Raw genomic sequence first — 24,806 nt, 5'->3', positions numbered from 1 at the left:
TTCCAGATTTCGGTATTCGGTTACAGTACACTGTAAACCCGAATAAATAAGGAAAATTAAGGCAATCAGTTAAAGTCAAAAAAACAACATTTGAAAGAAAGAAAAACATCTAATTAAAAAGAAAAAACATACAAAAACAAATTAGCAATTGCAAAGACACACTTTGGGCCATCTTTTAACCTGCTATAAACCCGAATGCTCAGTAATTCTCAAAAATACAAGTACAACTCCATTATTACAAGTCAAGTTTTCTTTATTGAACAATCATTATCAAAACTTGTAACATCTCCTGCCATTTCTATATTTCACAGAAAAAAAACGTTTATGTACATGAGTACATTCAAACTTCTTTCAACAAGTACTTTTAGGTACAGCTTCAGTGGTTTGCTATCATCAAGACATTATTATTTTCTGATAAAAAGGTTAATGTGAAAATTAGTTTATTTGGATAGTCACTCACTCAACAGAAACGCTCTCAGGGTTGAAGTGGACCGCAGCAGGAGCGTCGTCAGTGACCACAGTGAGGACAGCCACAGGCGTGTCAGCAATATCTGGTTCATCTTTGCACTGCAAAATACAAATAATCCAATTATGAGGATAATTTTAAAAGACAGGTTGCAAGTCATGCACTGCTTCATCGGTGCCCCCCACAAACTGAAAGCACCAATAACTCTTTTATTGTACAAATCACATTTTAGCATTTTATTGAGATAGACTAAAAGGAAAAAATATCTATGAATTAGGGTTCGAGGTGATGACTGACAGACATCACGATGTTGTGCCGGCATCGTGATTGTAATCTTAGTCTTAATTTTTCACATTATACTACCCTGTGAAAGCAGTTTTTAACCCCCACAAATATATTATAATTTTTTAATATGCATGCTTTGCACCTACCTTGGACTTCTCCTCTCCCCACATTCACACACACCTACACCTCTGGTCTCTCACTGCAAACACACTGGCTTGTCCCGCCTCTCTCTGTCTCTCTCCCCCCGTCTACTCCACTTTCTCCATCAGCAGTATGTTTGATAAAGTTGCCTAAATGACACAGAACTTGTCTTTTTTCCGTATTTTTACACCCACGATCTGTTCTCACCGCAGCAGGTGAGCTGCGTGCCAGCTTGTTAATGACATAACCTTTCAAAATAACTGAAACCAACATCTGCACCCTGTGTGTTGACTGCTGCTTTACCTGGTCTTACCTAAAATTACTTAAAATACCTAAAATATCCACGGCGATTTGTATTGTAATAGGCTACCAAGTTTTTTACGGAGTGAAGTCTGTCAAATGCTGGAAGAGGCATTAAAGTTGGTTTGCCATAGTACATTTCATTGATATTGACATTGTGTGTGAGTATACTGAGGACTTACATTGCAGGTCTTGAAGAAATCAGTTATCCTCTTGCAGGTCCACTGGGAGGGCAGAATGCGTCTCACGTGTACATCATGTTGTTCCTAGATTGATAATCAAAATAATTATCATTATACAAATGTTTTTTCAGTACATTAAGGCATATAGTGTAACAGTTATACCAATGTAATTCTAAAAGAATAATAATACTATTATTAGCAACAACAGCAATAACAATAATAAATCAATCCAGCTGCAACTACCTATAAGACAAGACTTACAACATGACAAAAGATATTTGGAAGCCAGTGCAGTAAGGCTGGACCCCAGTATTCTAGTTCTAGTAGGTTTTTGGTTTTAGATTTGGTGATTTTGATATTCGCACAAGCACCCACACTTCAACCCTCAACCCTCAACCCTGCACACACACAACAGCTCACACCACCTCTTTCTGATTTTTTCTTGCTGTATCATACAGGGACTAAGACTTACGCATGGTTTGTCAGTAGTAAGTTTTATAGCCAAGAAAACACTGCCTGCGTTTGGAACCTCTTTAGCCCAGATTCCATGTTAACAACTTTTGGATGGATCTGCGTGTGGAGGAGGCCTACACTACATCTCTTTCTGTCTATTCCTCTGCACCTGTCTGTAGACCCTACAGGGATCAATCATCGATGGCATTGGTCTCTTGGACAAGTAAAAAATAAAGTGAGGATTCTCTGTTTTGTATTATGTGTTCAGTGCAGCCTAAGAATAGCCATTTAAAATAGGCTTGTAATAACTTTTAAAGTGATCATGTACTGGAAAATAAAGCAAAAAAAAAATGACACAACTGTGAAACATTGAAAGTAGATGTCATCATAATCATCACAAATTCAGAATAACTGTATTGCAGAGACATCCTAATCTGTAATGACGTGACATTATGTGATCTACATTGTGGCTATGGCAAAATTAATCTTACACTCACCTGGAGGTCATAAATCCTAGGATCTCCGCAGAGCCTCTGCTGTCTTGCCCATCTGTGAGGCCCTCCACCTGCACAGGACAATCAGCTCTGGTGTCAAGCTCAATTGAATTGGCTCTTTAGGTTCAACATTAGTCATGATGACAATGGAACTCAGCAAACACCTGCAGACATTCAAACACAAACACATAAATGTATGTATATTAATGTTGTTACCACTAAGGGAATTTTTGTTGAATAAGGAAGCATCCTGGTAAGTTCAAATGATACTGGTATGTTCCTTTAAATACCTTAACTCAAGTCTTTCAAATCTATGCAGTATAAAATGCATCTAGTCTACATAATCTTGAATAATTGAAACGAAACTCTTATGCAGAGATGTGCAAATTGAAAACATACCTTGGATAGCTGTAGTGTCACTCAATACTTAATCCTGCAGGAGCAGATAAAACAGGAAGAATTCCCATTAGTCCAGTTAACAAGAACATCATCAATTTCTGATTTTTTAAAATAATATATTTTATTATTATTTTATCATTTCACTTACTCACCAATACAAGAGCTGCTTTCGCAAGTCAGGTGATTATGGACATGATGAAATCCCTTCAGCAGCACTCTCTATAGTCCTTAATGGGCACACAATATATGAACACCAACTTTTTATTAGTTTACAAAATAATGGCCATGTAAACACTTCTCACAAACATGTGATACTGGAATAGTTTAATGTTGTGAGAAATGTATTTAGTCTGTAAGAGTAAGTTACCAGTTCAACAGTTACATCTAGCTAAAAAGTAATGCAGTAATACAACATTCTTGCCATAAATCCTCCATAACAATGATAATGTTCAGTTTTGGATGAAACTGTTTCGGGGGAGTTGTTGATTCGACTGTATAATCATTTTGGAAACTGCAGTTGTGCTGCTGGTAATTTGTAAAGTTATCACATGGACAGGTGCTTCTGTTACTTTGAACATCCCATTAATATCTGAGACGATGCTAAATAACACACTCTTTTGTGTAATAATGTCAACGTAATGTTACCACAAACATCTTCCAAAATGAACAAATGATAAAATAGTTTCAATGAAAACTGAGCATTCTTCACCAGTTAAAAGGTTTCATTACCACAGTGGAAAAATACCTCCTTTACAAATACATATTAACGTTACAGCTACTTCAGACGAGGCAACTAGTCTCTGCAACAGAAGGGCTGAGGAGAATCATTAGGTTTACAGCTAATAAAATTAAACTTTTAGCCATGCATCAACACTATTTCTGGAACAGCTTATAAACAAACGCAGAGGTTGACTGTCTCCACAATATAACGTTAACTAACGTGAGTTAACTGACAGTAACAGCAGTTCACAACAGTGCAAAGTTAACCTTAAGTTACCTCAATGTGAGCTAGCTTACTTCTAGCGTTAGCCTTTGTTGCGTTTTTTCAGATTTTGAGAAAGGAGAGGCTGGATCCGATGAAAATTAACAAGAAAATTTAATAAAAAATAGGTGAATAAAAGATGGCATTACAGAACAAACATGAAACAAAAACACTGCAGTGGACTGGAAAGTTGTTCCTCTTTTCAGATTTACAGCTTACAGTCCTGATTCTCACAAAATGAATTGTTAATATCCTCCAGGTATGTGGGCGGGTCTTTTCCTCCAAATGGCTCAGGACCATAGCCATTGGTCGTTTGGTTACTTATTCGTCACCCAATTAGGAAGGGTGTACCTTACTGCTCTATGTTACTTTTGGTCCAACAAAAGAGCGCCGATTCCCAGACGTGAAACCCCCTTCAATCTACAGGAATAAACAGTCTTTTGCTGTAAACTAATCATGGAGAACAACAGGGCTTGTCTACAAAATGGTTGACACCCTATCTTAGGTGTCAATGAAACAGTCAAAACAAAACTGTCCTTCTGGCACTAAACAAAGCGGTGTCAGTTTTCTTCACATTACAAAGAGGATACAAACAATGGTTTAATCAACATTCTGATGCAACCGTTTGGCCTAAAACCAGCAGGTTTACATTTGAAGAAAAACACTGAAACACTGGAGTACATTAAGTTTGTTGTAACTTTTTAGAACTCAACACCTTTCTGTAAACGTAACTGCGCCTGACAGCAGAGCCGAAATGTGATAAACTTTTTTACTCACCGGGCCAAAGTGCATTCTCTGCCGAATGTCAGGCGAAGGCTTCAGTCACAACGTCATGTTACTTAGGAGCTAATGTCCGTTAACGTTAGCATAAAAGTAACGCGCCAAACTGCTTCTAACGTTACATCCTGAAGCGGTCATTCCAGAGCAAACACGGTGGTAAAATAGAAGTTAAAGAACACAAAAACGTTTCTTTCACAGCGCTGCAAATAAACACTGGTTCTCTCGACTTTTGTTAAAAAGGTTATTAACAGTTTTGCTCCGTTACTTTCAAATTGTCTCCCTCGCATCGGGTAGCCATCTTGAATTGCACATAAAGGAGAGGGAAACTGTGGGCCGTTTACACTTCATCAAATTGTATTTTACATTAACAGAACTTAAAATTTTTTGATTAACTGAAAATGTTAAACTCTGAGAAGTCATGATAGTATATTGGATCAATAGGCATAATTTGTGTGTCATCCAAGCTCAATAAAATAACAACTAAAAGTAAAAAGTCTAACAGTATCTCAGAACTTGATTTTTTATTTCGCAACAATATATATATTTAAGTAATGACTAAAGGTCTCCTGAATTAGTTTTTAGAGTGTGCGTTCTTTCTTATTTATTTATTTCTGCTGCATCTCTGTTGATAGGTGTCGACCTGCAGCCCCCATTAAAATGGATGAGGCTGGAATCCACTCCATATTTTGTGTCCCGCTTTGCCTTGCCAGTATATCTGATCTGAGCACGGAGCGCTTCTCTCCACACAGCATTTCCACTTCAATGCAGCGACCAGCGGTTTCGCCTGCTGAGCGAAGTTGAGTGAACACGCCGGGAGACGCGCTGCCTGGATTCATGTGGCACCTCCATACTCGCGGTCCTCTTTTCTGCGGCGCCGGGGGACTTTTAATCATTGTCGGTTGCGATAGAAACCCGTTCTGCTTTGGGGAATGCATTTGTAGACACTAATAGTTGAGTTGCAACCATTAAACGCCCAGCTATTAAGTACCTGCGGATCCACTGCAGGGTTTGTTTTTTTTTTACCAGCAAGCGGGATACCGCAAGGATCTTTACAGAAGTGAACAATGCTTACACTAGAGACTATCATTTGCACTTTTTCTGTGCTGTCTGTTGCAGCAAGAGCAGATTTTAAGACACGGAATTGCAGCGAGGTGAGGGAGGCATGTGTCGGGAAAGGCTTCAGCTTCGCACACGTTCCTCTTCAGGAGATCCCAGGTAAGGTTGGGCTGATTGAGACTCGTCAATTAGGGTCACGACTTGCCAAACAGAACATTATAAATAGCCTCGGGAATAAACACGGCCTATATTTAATGTTAAGCTCTGGATGGAAAAGTTTTAAATATCCCCATCGCATTGATGCAAAGTCACTCCTTTTACTGTCGGCGTTTTAACGCGGGTTGTGCTGCAGGGGTATCCTGTGACTGCATCAGACTAATCGGTCAAACAGCACCTCAACCACCTGTCACTCACCAAGTTGCTGCAAGTGTAACTGGCGCAAAGTTTTATCCCGCACACAGAGGATAGCCAGCTAAACTACCAAAATAGTCCTAATTGATCTGACTGGATGAGCAGCCTCCTGCATCCCACAGCAGAAGTCAGTTAAGTGGCATGCCTGCTTTAAACAGGAAACCCCCTCATTTAAAACGCCTGAACACGCACCCGTCGGTTTATGTGAGCTGGTTTACTGATTTCATGCTGCGATAACATCCAGATCAGCCAGCATCCATAGGCTACTGAATGTGATAATAAAGACCGCCCATGCAGCTGTGGTCAGATCTGTCTGCGTGTAGGCTATCCAGCATAGGTCTCCCACTGCGCTAACCAAGCAGAGATAATGAAAAGTAAAGTCTACAGATTAACTCCTGTCCTGAGAAAATTAAGTGATAAGGTGTAGTAGAGCTGCTGACTCTTGCAGTGCTTCAGTAGCAGTCCATAAGCATGAGTCACTAATTCTACATGTCAAGCCATTATCCTTTTCAGCAGTTATTTCAAATAGCCTACCTTTTGGCCTGTTTGCATTTGGGTTCCTGTGATACTAAAGCCTATCAGTTTTTAAATACAAATATATGCTGTAAGTGGATATAAATAATACATTCCAGAACATCAAAAAACCAATGTTTTACTGCTATCATGTAAGTAGTACAGAATTTTTATTAAATGAAATTGATTTGTCACTTGCATCGGATAGTGTGATATGTGTGTGTATATGTGTGTGTGTGTGTGTGTATGTATATATATATATATATATATATATATGATTACCCCAGATGAGTTGTCTTTCCAGGTCGCCATTGTTATACTTCAGGGCCAATGACTCTCGCCATAAAGCAGGAAATCTGGCACAAGTAAAAGGCTGCATATTTGATAACAGGCACACCTGTTCAGAGACGAGTTGAATAACTAACTGATTAAATCCTTTGGATCTGTGTCCCTGACATCACAACTAATCTCCCAAATGAGGGAAAAATTCAGTCTCTCATCTCCAAATGATGTCACCCCGAATAAACATCTTTTGATCTGGTCTTTGAATGAGTCATAACCTTCCATGTCAGCTGGTGAGACAGCGCATTATCAACACCTCAGCAAATTCACACAGTGATAGGCTTAACATCTTCTGTTCCCCCCAAAAAAGTACCCACTGAAAATTGTTTCAAGTAGCCGATCTAAAGCAGAAATACATCTTTACAGTTTAAACTTTGGAGATTAATATAATTTTTAGCTGTGTTTAAATGTCATCTTGACTTTGGTGTACTGTTTCCACTGAAAATAGAGTAGTTGTGTTGGTTAGTAGTTAACTTTTTGGATACATTTAAATTATCATTGAAGTATGCGGTTTCTCTGGTCAAAATTCACATGTGTAAAAAATCAAAGTATAATTACTGTGTAGTTAATCTATGAAGGACAAACAGATGTTTTTGGGATTTGTATATTTTACTGATTATTACACAACATGAACACTGCACACACACATTTGTGTAGCCTTTAATATTAATTATTTCCAAGTTCATAGTGCCCATTTGGCAGACGGGGAGCATATTCAATGATGACATTACTTTGTAGTAAGAGATTCCAATAGTTTTTAGTTGGTCTTTGTGGGAATCTGTGTAGAGTGGCTCTTAAAGCGTTCTGTATAGCTTATTGTTTCTGTCAGCTTTACAGCTGCCATCGCACTCAATTATCTCACTGATGATATGAAAACGTCAACCTTCATGTTTCTTGTCCACCTCTGCAAATAATGCTTTCACTGCCTCTACATACTGTACATTTAAATTACTGCTCTTGGCCTTTCGATTTCTTGAAATCTCTGTCACTGCGAACATCAAATTGTAGTGACAGCACTTTTGATGTATGATGCCATTAGAGACCATGTTAGACATCAAATTAGACATAAAATACTAGATTTCTCTTATCAAGTTAGTCAACCTTTTTTTTTTACATTATCAGTTTAAAGTTAATCCCATTAGACTATACTGTTAAATTCTTAAACACATGTTAATGAATAATCTTTGTTTTCATTAAGAGCTATTTGCCTTGTTCAGATTGTATTCTTATTCAAATTAGTTGTTGACATTCAATATGAAGCCCTCATTACAACCATCACAAGTATAATGGCGAAATAAGGGCAGTGTGTTATTGCAGGAGTATTCTGCTCACCTCCACTTGTTGGAATGCCCAACCACTGCTACAGTATTTTTTTTTTTTTCATGGAGCTAATAATGAAAAGCCTAGAATCACATATTTTTGCTGTTGTGTCTGGTCAAAGTGAAGAAACCAGGTCAGGTGGAATGACAGCTGTGGAGTCAGTTTTATTGACAGAATTGTTGTTATGATCCAAAGCCTAAAAGCTCAGTTTGTACAGTAATTCCACAAGACTTAGGCAACGCTTCTGCCTGCTAACCAGGCCAGGCTGAAGGCAGTCAACAGCTATTTGGTGAAGGCATTTTAAAACACGGGAGCACAAACTTGTGGATTGGTCTAAAAGTTTTTGAGTGTTCACACTTTTAAAAACACCCAGAGCATTGTCTATTTAATTCAACTGTTAACAAATTCATAAAACTTCAGCCTCTTGGATTCACTTCTTCATTGCTCTGGTTAAGGATTAGTCCTGCACTCAGTTTTTCCCCTGCTGTCTTAGTTTCCTCTCAGTGAGTTACCCAACATCTGAGCAACATGGCAAGAAATGGAAAGTGAGTCATACAGCAGACTGCTGGATTCAATGGAACTTCTTTGCATGTCATATGTGCTATCATTTGACGTCCAGCTCTGTTTACTCCCAGCCAGGAGATGGAGATGGGACAGAAATAACGGTGCTGATATTTTATGTGATACTTGGCTGCCTGCACAACGAGGCAAATGATCTCTGCTGAAGCGTGTAATGTGCACAGGTTCTCTACTGTCATGTAATGAGATGGAGAGGATTAAAAAGGGCTAAATGGGAGTGCCTGCAAAGAGAACGGCCAGGTGACATTGTTAGCCCCCCACAGCATACGGCAGTATTGCTGTGATGTATTGTCAGATTATTGTGACCTTCCTGTCAGTCACACATGTGGAGATAGATCTGGGAGTAAAGTCCTGAGAGCTCTTGCTGAGTTTATGGTGTGTTTATGCTTTCACATTTCACTATGCAAAACATCAAACTATTTGTGATGAAATTGCAGATAATTGGACATTTGGGATTGGCAGTTAGTGTTTGAGTTTGGACACGGTGGCACCAGTATTTAAGGCTGCATTCCGCATTCACATTGCATACGTAATGCATTGTGAATGCGTCCTACTGAGAAGCAGAGGGGGGCGCTCTCAGGGGAGAAGAATCCAAACAATCATAATTTTCCCGCGGCAGAGGGGATTTCTCAAACACTGCCTCCATCTCAGCGTCATCAATCATGCTCATGAATGCCAAAATGGCCTCATGGTGGGCTCTCTCTGCAGGTGTTCCCTCACTGAGAGATGTAGGAAGCATTGTGTCTCGCAAGTTTTTTAGGGTTTCAGCAGAACAACAGAACACTCAAAGCAAATCAAAAAGCGTGAGGATAGGAATGTTTGATAGAGTCTATGAAGGACAAATTATAATGTGTATATATAAATCTGATCAAACCACACCCAGAAGGTCCTTATGAAGCATATTAATATTAACACATTATTTGAGTGCTAAATTCTAAATAATTGGGATTGTTTGCTTCCTTAACTTTAACGTACAGTATGCAGTCATGAATATAAATAATTGATAACTGGGAATTTCTGATTACTTAACTTTAACTTACAGTATGTAGTCATGAATATTTAATGTTACTGTAAAATCTGAAACCAAGTTATCAGGGGCTCTAAACCATATCACTATGAAGCTAATGTGCAGTTTTGTTGACCTTATGTCAGAGATGTGTCACATTGAGGCTGCATTGTACTCGACTTTTGTTGGTTGTTAAATGTTGGCTTTAATTCTGGCAATGTTCACAGTATTATATTATATTCATGTCTGTCACTGTCAGTTGTCCAACTTCCTGTTGCTCATACCCTGGGTTGCTGGAATGTTAATACAGTCTACACATTTTAAGTTATTAACAATACTCTTTGTTTTGCTAATTTATAGTGCATATGATATTTAAAATATTTTCAGTGGAATCTCATTAGTTTTAATATAGTAACAAATTTGTGTTTTTTTAGTATCATTCCTGAAAATTTAAGAATGGAAACAAAAACGCATGAACGAGATGCTGGGTTATTGAAGCTTGACCAAGTACTTTAAGCCTGACATGCGTTGCCTTGTTTATACTGCCGATCAGCAGCCATTGTCATATAGGTTACTGAAGGAATGATGCTGTGAACACAGCCATGAAGAATTAATGTTTGACAAACTCATTTGAGATAAATCGACTGTGGAAAACAAGGAAATGGATTGAAGTGGTTCTCCTGAGACTGCATGGCAATAGCTGTTTAATGGTTTAAGAATCATTTGAAATGTGAAAGAATGAGTGCTCCTGCTGTCAACAAGAGACTGAATAGATGTTGTTTTGATCCATTAGTTCCCGTCAACAGCTGTCCAATTAAATTATAACCTGGAGCCACTGAGAAAGAGCTTTTTAATTCTTCATTTAAGAAGCTGGCATAAACACATTTCCACTAGTCACTGATCCTATTTTTTTCCTTTCGTGCTTTAAAAAAAAAGCAAACAAAAAATATCTTTGACCAGTATACAATAGATGGTGAAACAGGAGTGGATTTTCACTCATGTCCCATCCCGCTCCGTCAAAAATACACCTGTCCTGTCCCAGTCCCATGACAGAGTAAAAAAGAAATCCTGTCCTGTCCCAATCCCTATAGAATGAACCCCATCATGTCCTGTTCCCAATGAAAAAATCATAAAACAGCATTCATTCATATTAGAACTGCATATTTACATATAAAAAGTGATCTATGATTCCTGTTCTGCCCGCTGACTTTTTGAAATTGACTCTCATCCCGCAGGAATCCCGTGAACCCACAGGATTCCCGACAAAATGTCAGGCTCTAGTATAGACTACACATTCTGCATGCTACATGCCTGGTTTGTTACAAAAATTACTCCTTCTGTTAGGTTACATCTTCTTATAGTCTCTTTTAACCAAATTTATTGATTGATTGATTTAATTTCACAATAAAAAGAAGTCTAGTATGTGTATTTCCATGGTGATCCTTGAAATTACATCCTAATATGTAAATCTGTAATATAACATTACAAAATTACAAAGACTACAGTCTAGATAAGATAACTTCTGTTATAAATTGGCACTATAGAAATTAAATTGAATTAAAATTTGAATTGATGGAAGGGGGGCAAAGATAGTCGCCTGCAAATGACAACTTTGACAGTTCACACATTTTAGTACACTAAATACAAAAGACACTTATATAACACAATAAAGGGAAAATTATATTAGGCAATAAATACTGCAAATGGGTGGATCCTGCCACAACACATCTCAGTAGTTAATGAGATAATAATTTAATCTAACCTGTCCCTACACCTCTTTTGTCTACAGTGGTTTTTAACCTGCTCACTTATCAATTTCCTTAATGACTTTGAGTAGCTTATTCTATACATCAGTATAAAAAATGTATAAAAAGGTTGTCTTGCCAGCAAGTGTTTTAAATCTATGGGGTACAAAGTCAGTCAAGCTCCTCCTGCTTCAGCTGAAGCAGTGGACATTGTTCTTTTCACATGCTACCGAGCTCAGAATGGACTTGTTCATTTCCTCAAATTGAAGTGGAAGGTAGTTGAGAGGTGTTACCTTGGATAAATTGTAATATTCAGTTTCATATTCTTTCTTGCCCGCAAATCCCAAATCATAAAACGCCACCAGAGCAATGCTCTGTATGCGTATTATCAGATGACTGGCTTAACTGGGTGGATGGCTTAACTGTTCAGACATTTTTGGCACATATCTTTCACTTGAGATCTGACTACCTTGTCTGATTTTATTTATTTATTTAGAATTATTTACACATTTTGCAGTAGTTGACAACATTTCACTGTTTCTTTTCAAGCCATCCACGGATCATCACTGACTTTCTGAAAACAATCCTCAGGATCAATGTGCATTTCTTCACTGACATGAGGATAAAATTTTGGCTTGTGGCTGTGATGTATAGCTGGTACTTTTCCCGACACCTCATCTGACTGTCAAAACCAAGCCATCGTGAAACAAAGCCTCCTCAAATGCCTGGTAGCTGTCGTTGGATCTATCTTTAGCCACACGTCTGCCACTCCTGTCTTGTTGACAACGTCTGACTAGACATGATGTGCAACTGGAGAGGATGTTCAGTGTGGTGTGTTTCAGCAAGCCGCCGTGGGGAGCTCTGTGTTATGTCCTCTCCCTCTCGGTTAAGCAGTCACTTGCACTGTAACAAGGTATCAGGGCTGTTAATGGCCAGTGTCTGTAAACTAAGCTGTAAATGCTGAGTGAAAGGTAATGATCACTGCAGGTCTCAAAGCCCTCCAGGTCTCCAAACAGCCACCAGCTGCTACCTGTAGTGCAGTCCTCTGCCATGCTCCACTTAGCAACTTGACGCAGGAGAGAGAGGCTTGCCTGCTCTTGTCTCATTCTCAGGGGCTTCTGGTCGTGCTGCCCATGTGGATCAAATATCCACACCGGCCTTCTCATGCCTCCACTAGGCTTTTTTTATTACATGCTCCTAAATAAATATCAAAGCCAGACATAGTGCTATGTATGCTGATTATGCGGTGCTTGTCGTTCCTAAATGTGCTGCACATGGTGTTAGGAAATCCATACATTAATCATAGCTGTAATGATATTAGTACACCTCGCAGAAGGGTACTGTATAGCACATGAATATTCCACTGCTATTACCCCCAAGGTCAAACATAATGCACTTTTTGCTTGTATATTTATCTTCTCAGGCAAGGGTGTATGTTTGGTCTGAACATTGGTAGGGACACAATACAATCTTTTTTGAATTAAATTTCTGTTTGTGATGCACAATCTGACCTGGGCTTTGGGTATCGGCCAATGCTGAGTATCAATCCAATACTAGTGTGAAATGTATAAGCTGTATTCCTCACTGTAAACATTGCTTCCTAACTTTGTACAACAAAATGTTTTGTTAGCTGTCCTAGTAAAATGGATCTGTGGGCGGCACGGTGGTCCAGTGGATAGCACTGTGGCCTCTCAGCAAGAAGTTTGTGGGTTCAAACCTGCCTTTCTGTGTGGAGTTTGCATGTTCTCCCCGTGTCTGAGTGGGTTACCTCTGGGTGCTCTGGTTTCCCCCACCATCAAAAACATGTTCTCCAGTCAGTGCTATTGACCAGACACTGGTAAAGATCTGGAGTTGGTTCCCAGGTGCTGCACATCAGCTGCCCACTGCTCCCTTGAGGGATGGGTTAAATGCAGAGAATGAATTTCGCTATGTGAAAGTATCTTCTTCTTCTTCTACCTGCTGACGCACTGCGTAGTACGCGCAGAATTGAATTGAATAGATAGAATAGGTATTGGTGACAAGGGGACAATCTACTTGAGAGAGAGGCTGATATCCAATATCAATATCAGGACTGTAATAAGCACGGCCAACCATTTCCTTCTGACCGAATGGCCTACCTACCTGCCCACCTGCCCACCTGCCTACCTGCATGCACTCTGCCAGTGCGCTCACTGCTCATGAAAATGTGTCAGGTGAGAAGTTTTTCAGTCAGATACTCTCAAAATCTATCTGTCTCTTGCTAGTTTCAGCAACTTTGAATACCCTAGCTTTAATGTTTGACCAATATACAAATAATCAATGAATCTGCTGATCATTTTCCTCAATTAATTGTTTTATCTTTTAAATGTCAGAAAAAAATGCATTTCACACTTTCCCAGAGCGAAAGCTCACATATTCATCTGACCAACAGTCCAAGTTTTTTCTATCATATATGACTGTAAGGAAAAAAGCAAATCCTGTGAAAAGCTGGAGGCAGAAAATGTTTGGCTGAATAAACAATTAAATATCAAAGTAATTACCCATTCATTTGGGGTAGATGGAATAAATGATTCATCTAAAAATGTGTTTAGATCTGGTGGAATTCAGTCACTTTTAACTTGTATGGGTGTCTCCGGTCTCCTCTGTACTATACCCAAGATTTCCGTCTTTAAACCCGAAGGAGCAGGCATTCACAGACAGTTTTGTTTTGAAATGTCACAGCGAAGCCCAGTTTTGGGAGTGATCAGCTTGAAAGGAAAATATATTGTCTAGAAAACCTATTTTTCTACAACAATTTCTTCAAAGCCTCCTTAAAATGTGTCTTCTGCAGTGACGGGGGGCAGTTATGCATTTATATTTCTCTCCTCAAAGAGATTTTTTTATTGTACATTTAAAAATATTTCAATATGAAACACCATACTGTTGAGTGAACACTTGGCTGTTTTATCATGCAGACAGCCTTGCACATGGCATGTTGCAGTGGAACATCTTGACATATTCAAAAAAGAAATACTAACACATTTGCTACGAGTATGAAACTGTTCTCCAACATCTTTATTCTTGTCCTTTTTCCCTTCACGCTGACTCTCCTGAGGATGAAGAATACCATCATACCATTGTACTATGCTGCTTTTATTGTAGACTGTTTTATGTCAGTGAGAATTCATTTCCTCTTGAACCTGTCCTCATTCACCCAAGGACATATACTCCTCAGTATCAGCATCCCCCAGTTATTTAAAACACGAGCATTCTTTTCATTATGACTTCTGACATGACCCAAAATGTGATAGGAATAATGTCATTCGATTTTGATTGATGTGAGTTCTAATTTGAGCGAGGAACTTGGCTATTCTGTACACAAAACCCTCTAGAGACTTTATTAAAAGTAAAAAGTAAAGAGTGTGGAAAACACGGACTTACAGATCCATGCTAGTGTTCATATGCATTGAATTGCCTCATCCTCATTTACTGTAGTTCCTGAGGATATGATCTTGTTTCTACATGTAGTTTTCTTGTCAAAGTCTGATTAGGCATCAGTCAGAGGGCATGATTCAGGATGCTATAGAGTGAGGGGTGAATGGTGAATGTCTAGTACATTCAAACAATGTACAATAATTGCCTTGGATACATATGCTTGGATAGAACAGTGATTTACAGCAACCTCTGGCTAACCTCTTGATTTATTTTCAACAAGGAGGTGAAACGAGTGAGGGATCTTGGTCTATTTCGGGTCAGATTATAATGAGATCCTCACAGTGTATCATTTCAAGATGTGATGCTCATGAAGCCAGAAAATAACTTGCATATTAATTTATTCATACAATATATCCACTCACATACTTTCTTGCAGTTAGACTAATTAATTAGGTCACGCATTTGTTCACGCTCTCAAAGTTAGTCTGTCGATGCATATGTCTCGAGACACCACTGTTGGCCAGCAGCATTAATTTGCTTCCTCTCTGCGATAGTGTTTAAAAGTGTGTGCTGCTTTGTATTTGCCTCCATGCTGTGGATTCAATCATTTGCTGTGGCTACAATAAACCTTTTCTTCAAACAACTGACTCTCTTTCCTAAAAAAGGTGACTATTATCAAGATGATTTGATGACAAAAATGCATTGAATTATATAAATCACATGTAAGGGTAATTAATTTTCATGTCACTTGGAGCACAAATTAAGCAGTGAATAGAAAGATCCTCAGAGCTTGGCTAACATGATGGGAGATAAAATGCATGATGGCAACAATAGGGTGTGTTAGGAAGAAATGGGCAGATACTTTACTTTTCTTTAAATATTCTGGAAAGTGAGGGTGTGTTGTTGTGTAAGGAGACAAGCAATTACTAATCGACTAAAAGTTTTTTTGGCTAATGTATTGATAGACGAAGTTTTTGTGGACTACAAATTGACCAAAATTATGAAGGAATTGTGTAGGACTATATCTTTAAAAAGGCTATAAAAATTCAATTGACTTTGCAGTTCATGGTGATGAAATAAAGTGTTAAGGAAGAAGAACTTGCACTGACATTATGAATGTTGATCTCATTAGGACTAAGTGCGGCTTCAAGTTTGAATCCATAAAAAAGTTTGTCAGGAGGGAACTATGGGACACAGCAGATGGCAGAGCACATATGCTGTGGGTCTCTTTGGCCAGGTACACTGATGAATACTTCTGAGAGTTGGCCTACCTTTGCTAGTATGTGCCCAGGAACTCAGACACTTAATCTTCAAGCTGACTAAGTTGAATTTGTAGTGAGATGTACCTGCCATAATGTCTTCACATAAACTGACAAAACAAGTGTGCTTGACAGAGCAAGTATTTCTAAATGTTATAAATAAGTTTACTGAAAGGGACATGAAAGTGTTAACTAATGGTGATTGCATCCTCCCTATAGTAGCCCTCCTCTTAAATATGTCACATTTCAGTTGCTTTACCTGTGCGTTTCTGCAAGAATACAATAGAATAAACTTAATCATCTAGCCGAGGAAGGAAAATTGTCCTTTGTCTCACCCACAAAAATTTAAACACATACATTTCCTCAAGATTAAAACATCCGTTTAGCAGGACAAAGACCTCTCAATTGTATAACAGTAAGTGCATTCATTCCTGTGGTGTTCAGCCTACAACCAGTGATGGAGACACAGGAGACATATAGCATAGATAGAATAGATAGAATAGCAATGATGTCAAGAAAAGTAAAAGTGAAAATTCTTGCATCCAAAGTTGACTTTGTCACTTTTTCTAAGGCTGACTCTTAGAGGACTAGGCTTAGGTGCAAGGCTGCAAGATTTTAAAGAAGGTAAATGGGAACAATTATGTGTAATATATTACAATATAATTCTGAAATGGTAATTTTTCCTATACCACTTATTCGTGGACGGGGGAGCACTGAAAACTTTGGAGTTTGGGTATGAACAACGAATGAGACAACTCTTTCTCTGTGACACAGAACTTACATGAGTGTGACTGGAGCAATTACCAAAATAGAGGGTTTTAAAAGGCACTGTTGGAGGTGTTCATTAAATGTTCTGAATAGTTAACAATGACAACAGATGCATGAAATACATCACTGGCTTCTTCAGAATGAATAAGTAAATGGACATAAAACGTAAAAGCAAGAGTATATCTGAGACATAGAAACTACTTCAACTCTATTATGTAGAATTATTACACACACAAATTCCCTCAGCTTGCCTCCAGCAGGCGAACATCGAGAAGCTTCCCATGTGAAAACTACTTAACCCTGGTGAAAAGGCTACCGATGCTTTCAACTAAAGAAATCCTATTAAACAATGCTCAAATACTACTATTAATTGGCAGGTATTGTAAAATGTGAGCACATCTCAGCAGGAAGAAGGTAGAATTTAAATATCTTTGCAGGACTTCATCAGCATTGATAATAAGGTGGCTGATCTGACTGACACTCCATTTGATTACAGACATAGGAGTGACATGAAGTAATTGCGACTTATGAAGACAGCTTTGTGTTGATGAATCGCTGAATGCATGCATAAGCCTCTCTCATTAACACTCTACATTTTCCACAGTGTCTGTGACATAACATTAGTATGTATTGAATCGGCTTCTTATGTTGTTATTAATGTTAATGCGAGTAGGATCTGCTGCTCTGTATGCAAGTTAAGCATGATCAGGTGCCGTGGCTCGATGCAAACTGAAGCTATGCATCCTCCTGTTAGCCCTGGACAAATAAAGGACAGGGAATAGCTTAGTACAGTGAGGTTAGGCTGGGACAAGTCTCATTGTTTTCTGAATTACTCGCCAAAGGCCAGCTTTGATACAAGGCTATTAGTGTGAAATTATTCCCCCCCTCAGTTGCTAAATTACTTGCTCAGTGTCATAGACAGCTTCAGGTGGAAATCATTCTTGGTAACATACCAGCAAAATAACAAACAAAAACCCCATCTGCATGAGACTTGGCTTTAAGAAACAAGACATTTACCTGAAGAGCATTTTTGTTTTCACAAGTGTTTCCGCAAACTCTTTGCAACTCTCATGGGTCACACTCACATCGTTCTATTTTTAGGCTTGAAAGGTGGGACATTGGGCGGTGGGAAAGCTGATAAAATCTTACAGCTTTAGTAAACTTCATCATAGAAAAAACATTTTACTGGAAATCTATGCAGAGTACTGTGAAGTTACAAAAAATGTCATCATCACAGAAGGATCGAGAGACAAAGAGAGAGAGGTTATAAAAGTAGATGTGTTTATGTTTCGAATTTGTACAGTACATTTAAATGGTAGAAAATATAGGACTGTATCAGAGCTAGTGTTCACAAGTGTTACCTTTGACTTATTATGGCTTCATTTTTGATTGTTAAGAACATACTGGGAATACGGATGGCGGGGAAGTACTTTGACGCAGGACTGGTTTGAGAAATTTCTGTTATTTACTTCGATTCTTTTGGTGAAACTAATATGTGAATACAGTGAGAAGCAAATGACATTTCAGTCACTCCAGAAATGTTGCACGAAAACAGCATTTCAAACTAGAGGAGACATTTTCTAAAGAAAATGTGGTGTTATCGCTTGGAGATCAACTGCTGGAGGAGCTGGCAAATAAACTGCATTGCTGGAAAAGGTGTGAGTGAAGAAGCTGAAGGAGTATTAACTAGGAAGGAAAGGAGTGGAATATGAGTGTTAGGAGTGTTATGTGTACTTTGAAATAAAGAAAAGGATGGAAGGATTAAAGAAAGGAATAGAACGTTATCAAATCAATTGATTGAAAAATAGAAATGAGCTGAAAGTGTAAGTACTGGAATGAGTGTAACAACGCTTACAACAACATGTATGTGAAAGTGTAATTAGTGAAAGCTGTTGCTGAATGCTGAATGCTGAATGCTGAATGTAAGCAGTTTTTGGTGAAATTTAAGGGGCAGTTTACTTAAAGAAGTCTGTGTCCATCAAATTGCATTAGCTGAGAGAGGTAGGTAGGCAGTATTAGACGTGTACTATAAATAGTTGATGAATTTTGAATGCTATATATTACTTTAATACAGAACATATGTGGTACAGTTTAGTATCTTATAAAATACCTTGAAATGCTTTACTACTTAACATACCACATTCTAGCATGCCACTTCTAATATCACTTTAAACAGAATAAACTGAACAGAGAGGCAAAATATTCATAAAACACTCACATCAGGAGACTGATGTTACTGACCTTAACTATTACTTTACTGCAGAGAAGCTAGAGGCTATCCAAGGCAATAATCCACACAGTAATCAACATCACTTTAGTATCAAGGAGTGCACACCACAGATCGGACTTGAGCAATTAACAATATTTTAAAATTAGCAAGAAAAATACCAATCTGACGAGTAAAAGCAGTCCCATCCTTTACAGCCACAAATCCACCACACTAAACTACTTTCTCTGTTGTCAAATATTTTATTATTTGCTCTGTGTGTTTCTTGAACATGTGGGCTGGTTCAACTCTGAGATAATGAATTACTCAGTTATTCAGTTAACAAAACAAACTAAATACAAGTTAGTATATCCACTATTAGATGTAAATCCTTCTCTTATTCATACCTGCTACTGACTCAGAATAAAGTACAACTTGTTACCAAGTCCACTGAAAGAGCAGAGCAAAGCAAAGGTCAGAGGCGCCGTTCAAGGAGCACCAGACAGACAGCACTGTAGGAATACCACAATGACACCAGACTAGAGAGGTAAACACAGCAGATGCACAGCCCACTGGTTTCCAAAGCCATTCAACCATCCGACAATGAGCATTAGAAATGTTCCATTTTGTCTAAGCAGGGTGGAGGGGCTTGTTGGTGTCTGTGTTTGATGACAGCAGCCTTGGCTCTGGTCCGAACACTTGTAGGAGAACTTGAGACAAAGTAAACAAACTTGCGTGACATCTGCTGACAGTGTTTATACAATAATGCTATATTAATACAATATAATTATGCTAGGTGTTTGTGTTGTTGTTAAATTGAGTCTATAGGTTCCACTGTAATTACCAAGTAACATATATATCTCTGTGATGATTATAGGGACATCACTTGGATTGAAAGACAGGGGGGCTTAGCCACCAGGGTATGCGGAACTTGTGCTTGCAAAATCTTTGCAATCACATCTTTTGTTACTGTATTAGAATTACAATTATGTCAACATAAAAGTGAAGAAGTCACGCCACCTTTCTGTATGGTCTGTTCTGCACATGCACATACTTATTACCACCCAATTTGTAACACGCATTTGTGAACATTGTAGTTGACAGAAGCCTGTGATTAAAAAAAAAAAAAGACTGAAAGAAGACTGAAATTAAAATTAAAGTCTCTTGCTTAATTTGCTCTTGTTTCCACAAACTAAATGTTAAAGTGATCTGGGAAAGTTTAATAAGCAATTCAGACATAGCCTCCTACTATAGACATGAAAAAAATATTATTATTGCAAATTTAATACTAAAAAAATGTCACACTGTCACAAAGGTCTTGAAACATTTTTAAACTTAAACTCTGATCTTGGTATGCATGTTTTCCACACCAGTGGAAGCTCATATTAAAGGCTAGCAGTATCAACAGTTAACAGTCCCATTGCATGTTGTCATAGTAAGCAGGCACACAGAAAACCAAAAACAATAATCCAACCAACATGATTGGTACATCTGTTTATTGAGGATGTCAACAAATGTTGCATATAAAATTAATAAAACAAAATAAAATACTACAACACAATAAAATGCTTATTTTTAAAGATTATAAAATTATTTTGATTAACAATGTTAAACAGCTGCAATGAATACTTTTATTTAAATAAATAGTGTGTTTTTGGTAAAAGTGCACGTTGTTTATTGTTGACAAGGTTTACAAACAGAACGGAAAAGGGCTGGTGGATAGTGCTTAAATCAAAGAACCAAATATAACTTAAAGATGTCTCTCCAACTGAGAGATAGCCACTTGCTACTCCGAAATCAAACAAAACTCTGACCTGCCCAGTAAGAAACAAAATGCAAAATGAGCAGCACCCTAGTGTATCTAACAAACTTAACTGCAGGTGTCTGGTCGATATCAGTAATCCCCCACTAACATACTTGCCCTGCTTCCTTAACACAATTCACAGTAAAGGTAGCACTCAGACACTAAGAACTAATACTTATCACTAGAACTAACGCTTCTACAGCAGTTAACACAATTACTACTGTAAAGCACAATACGAACGAGGCAAGTTGATCAAGGGAAAATCACAAGTTCACACAGGTAGGCAGCTATTTAAACAGGGGATGATCTGGAAGGCAGTAGATGACTGGAGGAGGTTGCAAGGCGCTGCACCAATCAGACCACTGGCCGGAACCAGGATGTAGGCAGGTCTCACGCCAGCCAATCCTCGGCAAGGGTTCGCACATCCTGCTTAACATAACACACAGCTGCACAACACAGATATATATACACAGATAACGGTGGAGGCCGTAACATACTTATGTGTCCAATAAGTTCAACTTTTGCTGCTCTGATTGCCTATGTGCTGCTTCTGCTGCGGCATTACTTGTCATTGTCTTCTTCTTCTTCAAATCCCACCTTCTTGTTTGATGAACTTTGACCTAGTTCCTCGCTCATGCCCCGCAACCTGCGCTACAGTCCGCAAAAGCGATAGACACATTCTCTTCTTCCATTTCTCCTCTGTTGAACAAAAGTAACTGTAATGTTATTTTTTAGACACATCAAAGCTGCATGGGTTGATTTACTTAGGCCAGACTGTGCTCCTGCTGAGTTCTTCTGTAGGCTATGACTTAAATGCTATCTGTCTACTCATGTAAATGGGTGATAATGTAATACAACCCAGACCCTAACCCTATTGTTGGGAAGAAAAAAAAGAAAACAGCCCTCATTTTGTCCCACATCTCTTCCCTTCCCAAAGCTGAGCTTTGACTAACAAAGTCTTTTCATTTTTGTCTGTCTCAGTGAACAAAGTAAACACAGGGTCTATTAATATTTATATGTAAATGTTACCCGCCTCCGCTAGCGTAATCTTTCAATGAAAAAAAAAATACATATAGGGGTACCTCATTTTAACATGAATTTCAGTCCTTTACACAAACTGAATTAAAAGACACACATTTAAACTTTTGGGTGGATGGTTAGCTGACTAGCTAGCTAGTTAATTCACTGAAACTGACAAGCCGGCATCATGATGGATGGCCACTGTTTAACGTAATGTGGCCGCACAGGAGCTATACATCAGATGATGTCTGGAGATGAATGGCATTGAACTACAAGCAGCCCACTAGTAAACATATCTAGAAAAACACTGTTGAGGTTTTGTAGTTGCCACAAGATCACACACTTGATGTTTAATCAGTTTGTTGTTGCTATGGGTTTGTAATAAATATGCAAAGTATCACTAAATAATATCAATCAAATAAGTTGATTTCCTATCAAATCTTTATATGATAGTACAATACATTCTGTCGGTTTTCCTTTGCTGAAAAGACCTGTCTGGTCCACACTTCATCCTGACTCTTGCTAATGTGAGGTCTGTGTTCCAGTAGATAGACTATCTGTGAGGCCATGCTGCTGTTTTAACCTTGGCAAGGAAGGTCGTGGCACTTTGCTGAGTGGTGAAGTCCCTTGAAAGCTCCTTCCCATATGTTGATGTACGACAGGCTTGTGATGTTTAGCTCTGTTGAGACTGCTGCAGCACACAGTAGGTTTGTCATGTCAAGATGGATTTTTTTTTTCTTGACATATCTGATAAAAAGGCTGCACTCAGAATGTGTATGCCAACGGGACCTGCCAGTAGACATCGTGTGATATTAATAAAGTTGCTAAAACCATGTTTTTTATAGCTTTATTTTGAAATAAATGTTTGATTTAAAATACACATTTCACCTGATTTTCAGTCAGTGTAGGTCTGATCAGTGGAGGAAGTGTATTAAGAGTGGGCCTATGATGCTGGAATTCTGAGCTTCATGGAGGTATAAGACTTATTCATCAAAACATCTGCAATGGGAGGTCCACCTGCATGCTCCAATGATATATTTATCGTCTAAGATCAAAGCCTTATTTGTGGAGGTGCTCGATTATACTGTGTATAAATTAAGGGTGTGAATCTTTGTGTATCTCACGATTCGTTTTAATTTTGATTCTTGGGGTCACGCTTAATAATGATTTTGTACTCAAAATTGATTCTCGGTTCAGTACATGGGGTGCTAGTTTTTGGATCTACTCCAGTCCGCTGTGTGCTAAAATAGGCAGTGTGGAAAATTATGGCATGAAAGTAGATCTGGGTGATGCCGTGTGCATTTGTAGTTTTCCCAAAGTACTTGATTTTTATTTTGCTTGAGGGGCAAAGTTACTGGGGGTATCAACTCTTTTTATAAATTCTCATGTAAAAACATTTCAGAGTTCCAGCTTGACAAATATGAAGATTTGCTGCTTTTCTTTTTAATCTTTTTAATTTATTGTTAATAATTTTGGGTTTGGCATCTTTCTGCATTGAGTACTTTTACTTTTAATACTTTATGTAAATTTTCCTGATAATACTGACAACGTTTTACTTAAGTAACATTTCCAATGCAGGACTTTTACTTATAACAAGATTATGTTTAGTATTTTTAGTAAGTAAACGATCTGAGTACTTCCTCCACCACTGCCCTCTCTGTCTATCAACGTGAATAAAAACTTTGTTATTTTTGAACCCGCTGAACCTCCCCCTTCAAGGAACGTAGCCTTTTGGGTAACCTGTGTGTATGGGACATAAACTAGCAGGTTATTTGTGTTATTTGTGTGTGTGAGAGAAGTACTAGCACATTGCCAAGTCACAGAAAGTGTATGTTTAGTTAAGTTACTTTAGTCAGCCGTAACATGGCTATTTAAGCATAACAGTTACTGAAAGTATTGTGTTTGCTGTCTCAGAAGATAAACAAAATATCCCTCTTCATACAATGTTACTATAGCGTCATCTGCATTCTGCATAGTGGAGTGCAACTTGGATAAATTACCAGCAGAAACACTGGGCTTGAGTGTGTATGACAAGTGTTATCAGAATTAAACTTTTTTTTACCACCTTCTCTTTCATTCTGTGCCCAACACAAAGAAATATGTTCCCTTGCTACAAGCCATTTTTAATCTGTCTGTTGAACAGTAAAATTTATTTTCAGTTTATGGAGAGAAAACTGCGCATTAACTGCACTGTTTTTATTTTACAGCCTGTGTTGATGTAGCCAACAACTAAAGCTCACACATGCATACAAACTTTGCTATACTTACTGAACATCTTTTAAATTAGCAGCATTGCACACAGTGTTTCTATTATGTTTTGTCATCAAATATTAAGATAAATAAAAGAAGCAAGTTCTTTTACTTGACATGCTTTGTCCACGGAAAGCTAGTGACTATGGAAAAGTGTTGGAACTTTTTCATCTCTCCATCTCTGTGTTTGGAAGGATGCTGGCTGGTGTAAACATGGCTGTGCTGGTTGCAGTTTGCTTATGACATATTACATAAATTCAGTAAAAAAAAAAAGGTTACCTCACGTCACCATTGTACTTGTATCACATTGTTGCTCACTTGTTATGGTACTCACTAAGTCTCTGGAGTCTCTGTTAACAGTGACAGAGAAATAGATCTGTGTTGTATCCTTATTGTGCTGCATTATTATCAGCTGAAATGGTCTTGGGTCACATATCTATCTCGTCCACGCAATGTCTCTCCCTCTTCATCTCCTTGCATTTCTCATGCAGTAGTTCCATGTTGACTGTGTAGTTGCTGTGACTACTTTGACTGTGTTGGTGTTCAGGATTGCTGTCTGCTGAGGTGTAAAATGTTCTCAAATTGTTGTAAATTAATTTTAACAACTATTAAATATAAGTTATCCTGGATATTCAAATTAATACAAAAACAC

The 24,806-nt window shown here is 38.2% G+C and overlaps 1 protein-coding gene and 1 long non-coding RNA gene across 2 annotated transcripts in view; one reads left to right on the top strand and one right to left on the bottom strand.

Annotated features, from left to right (window-relative positions):
- Positions 1-232: 232 nt before the first annotated feature.
- Positions 233-5,027, bottom strand: LOC119904152. The gene is made up of 6 exons (XR_005444657.1): positions 4,480-5,027; positions 2,873-2,947; positions 2,721-2,754; positions 2,325-2,485; positions 1,375-1,458; positions 233-567 (listed from the first exon to the last, which is right to left on the bottom strand). It is a non-coding gene; the product is annotated as an uncharacterized LOC119904152 (long non-coding RNA).
- Positions 5,028-5,231: 204 nt separating this feature from the next.
- The window catches only part of gpc6b (glypican 6b), a 97,777-nt gene continuing 78,202 nt past the window's right edge, over positions 5,232-24,806 (top strand). Inside the window, exon 1 of the mRNA XM_038720602.1 lies at positions 5,232-5,697. Coding sequence (XP_038576530.1) covers positions 5,547-5,697 — 151 coding nt within the window. The 5' untranslated portion in view covers positions 5,232-5,546. The remainder of the gene's footprint in view (positions 5,698-24,806) is intronic.

The sequence above is a fragment of the Micropterus salmoides genome, unplaced genomic scaffold, assembly GCF_014851395.1.
Source record: "Micropterus salmoides isolate LMB-PRFRI ecotype aquatic unplaced genomic scaffold, ASM1485139v1 Ms_hic_scaffold_15, whole genome shotgun sequence".
In the NCBI taxonomy this organism is placed as follows: domain Eukaryota; kingdom Metazoa; phylum Chordata; class Actinopteri; order Centrarchiformes; family Centrarchidae; genus Micropterus; species Micropterus salmoides.
This window is presented reverse-complemented; position numbering and strand designations above follow the sequence as displayed.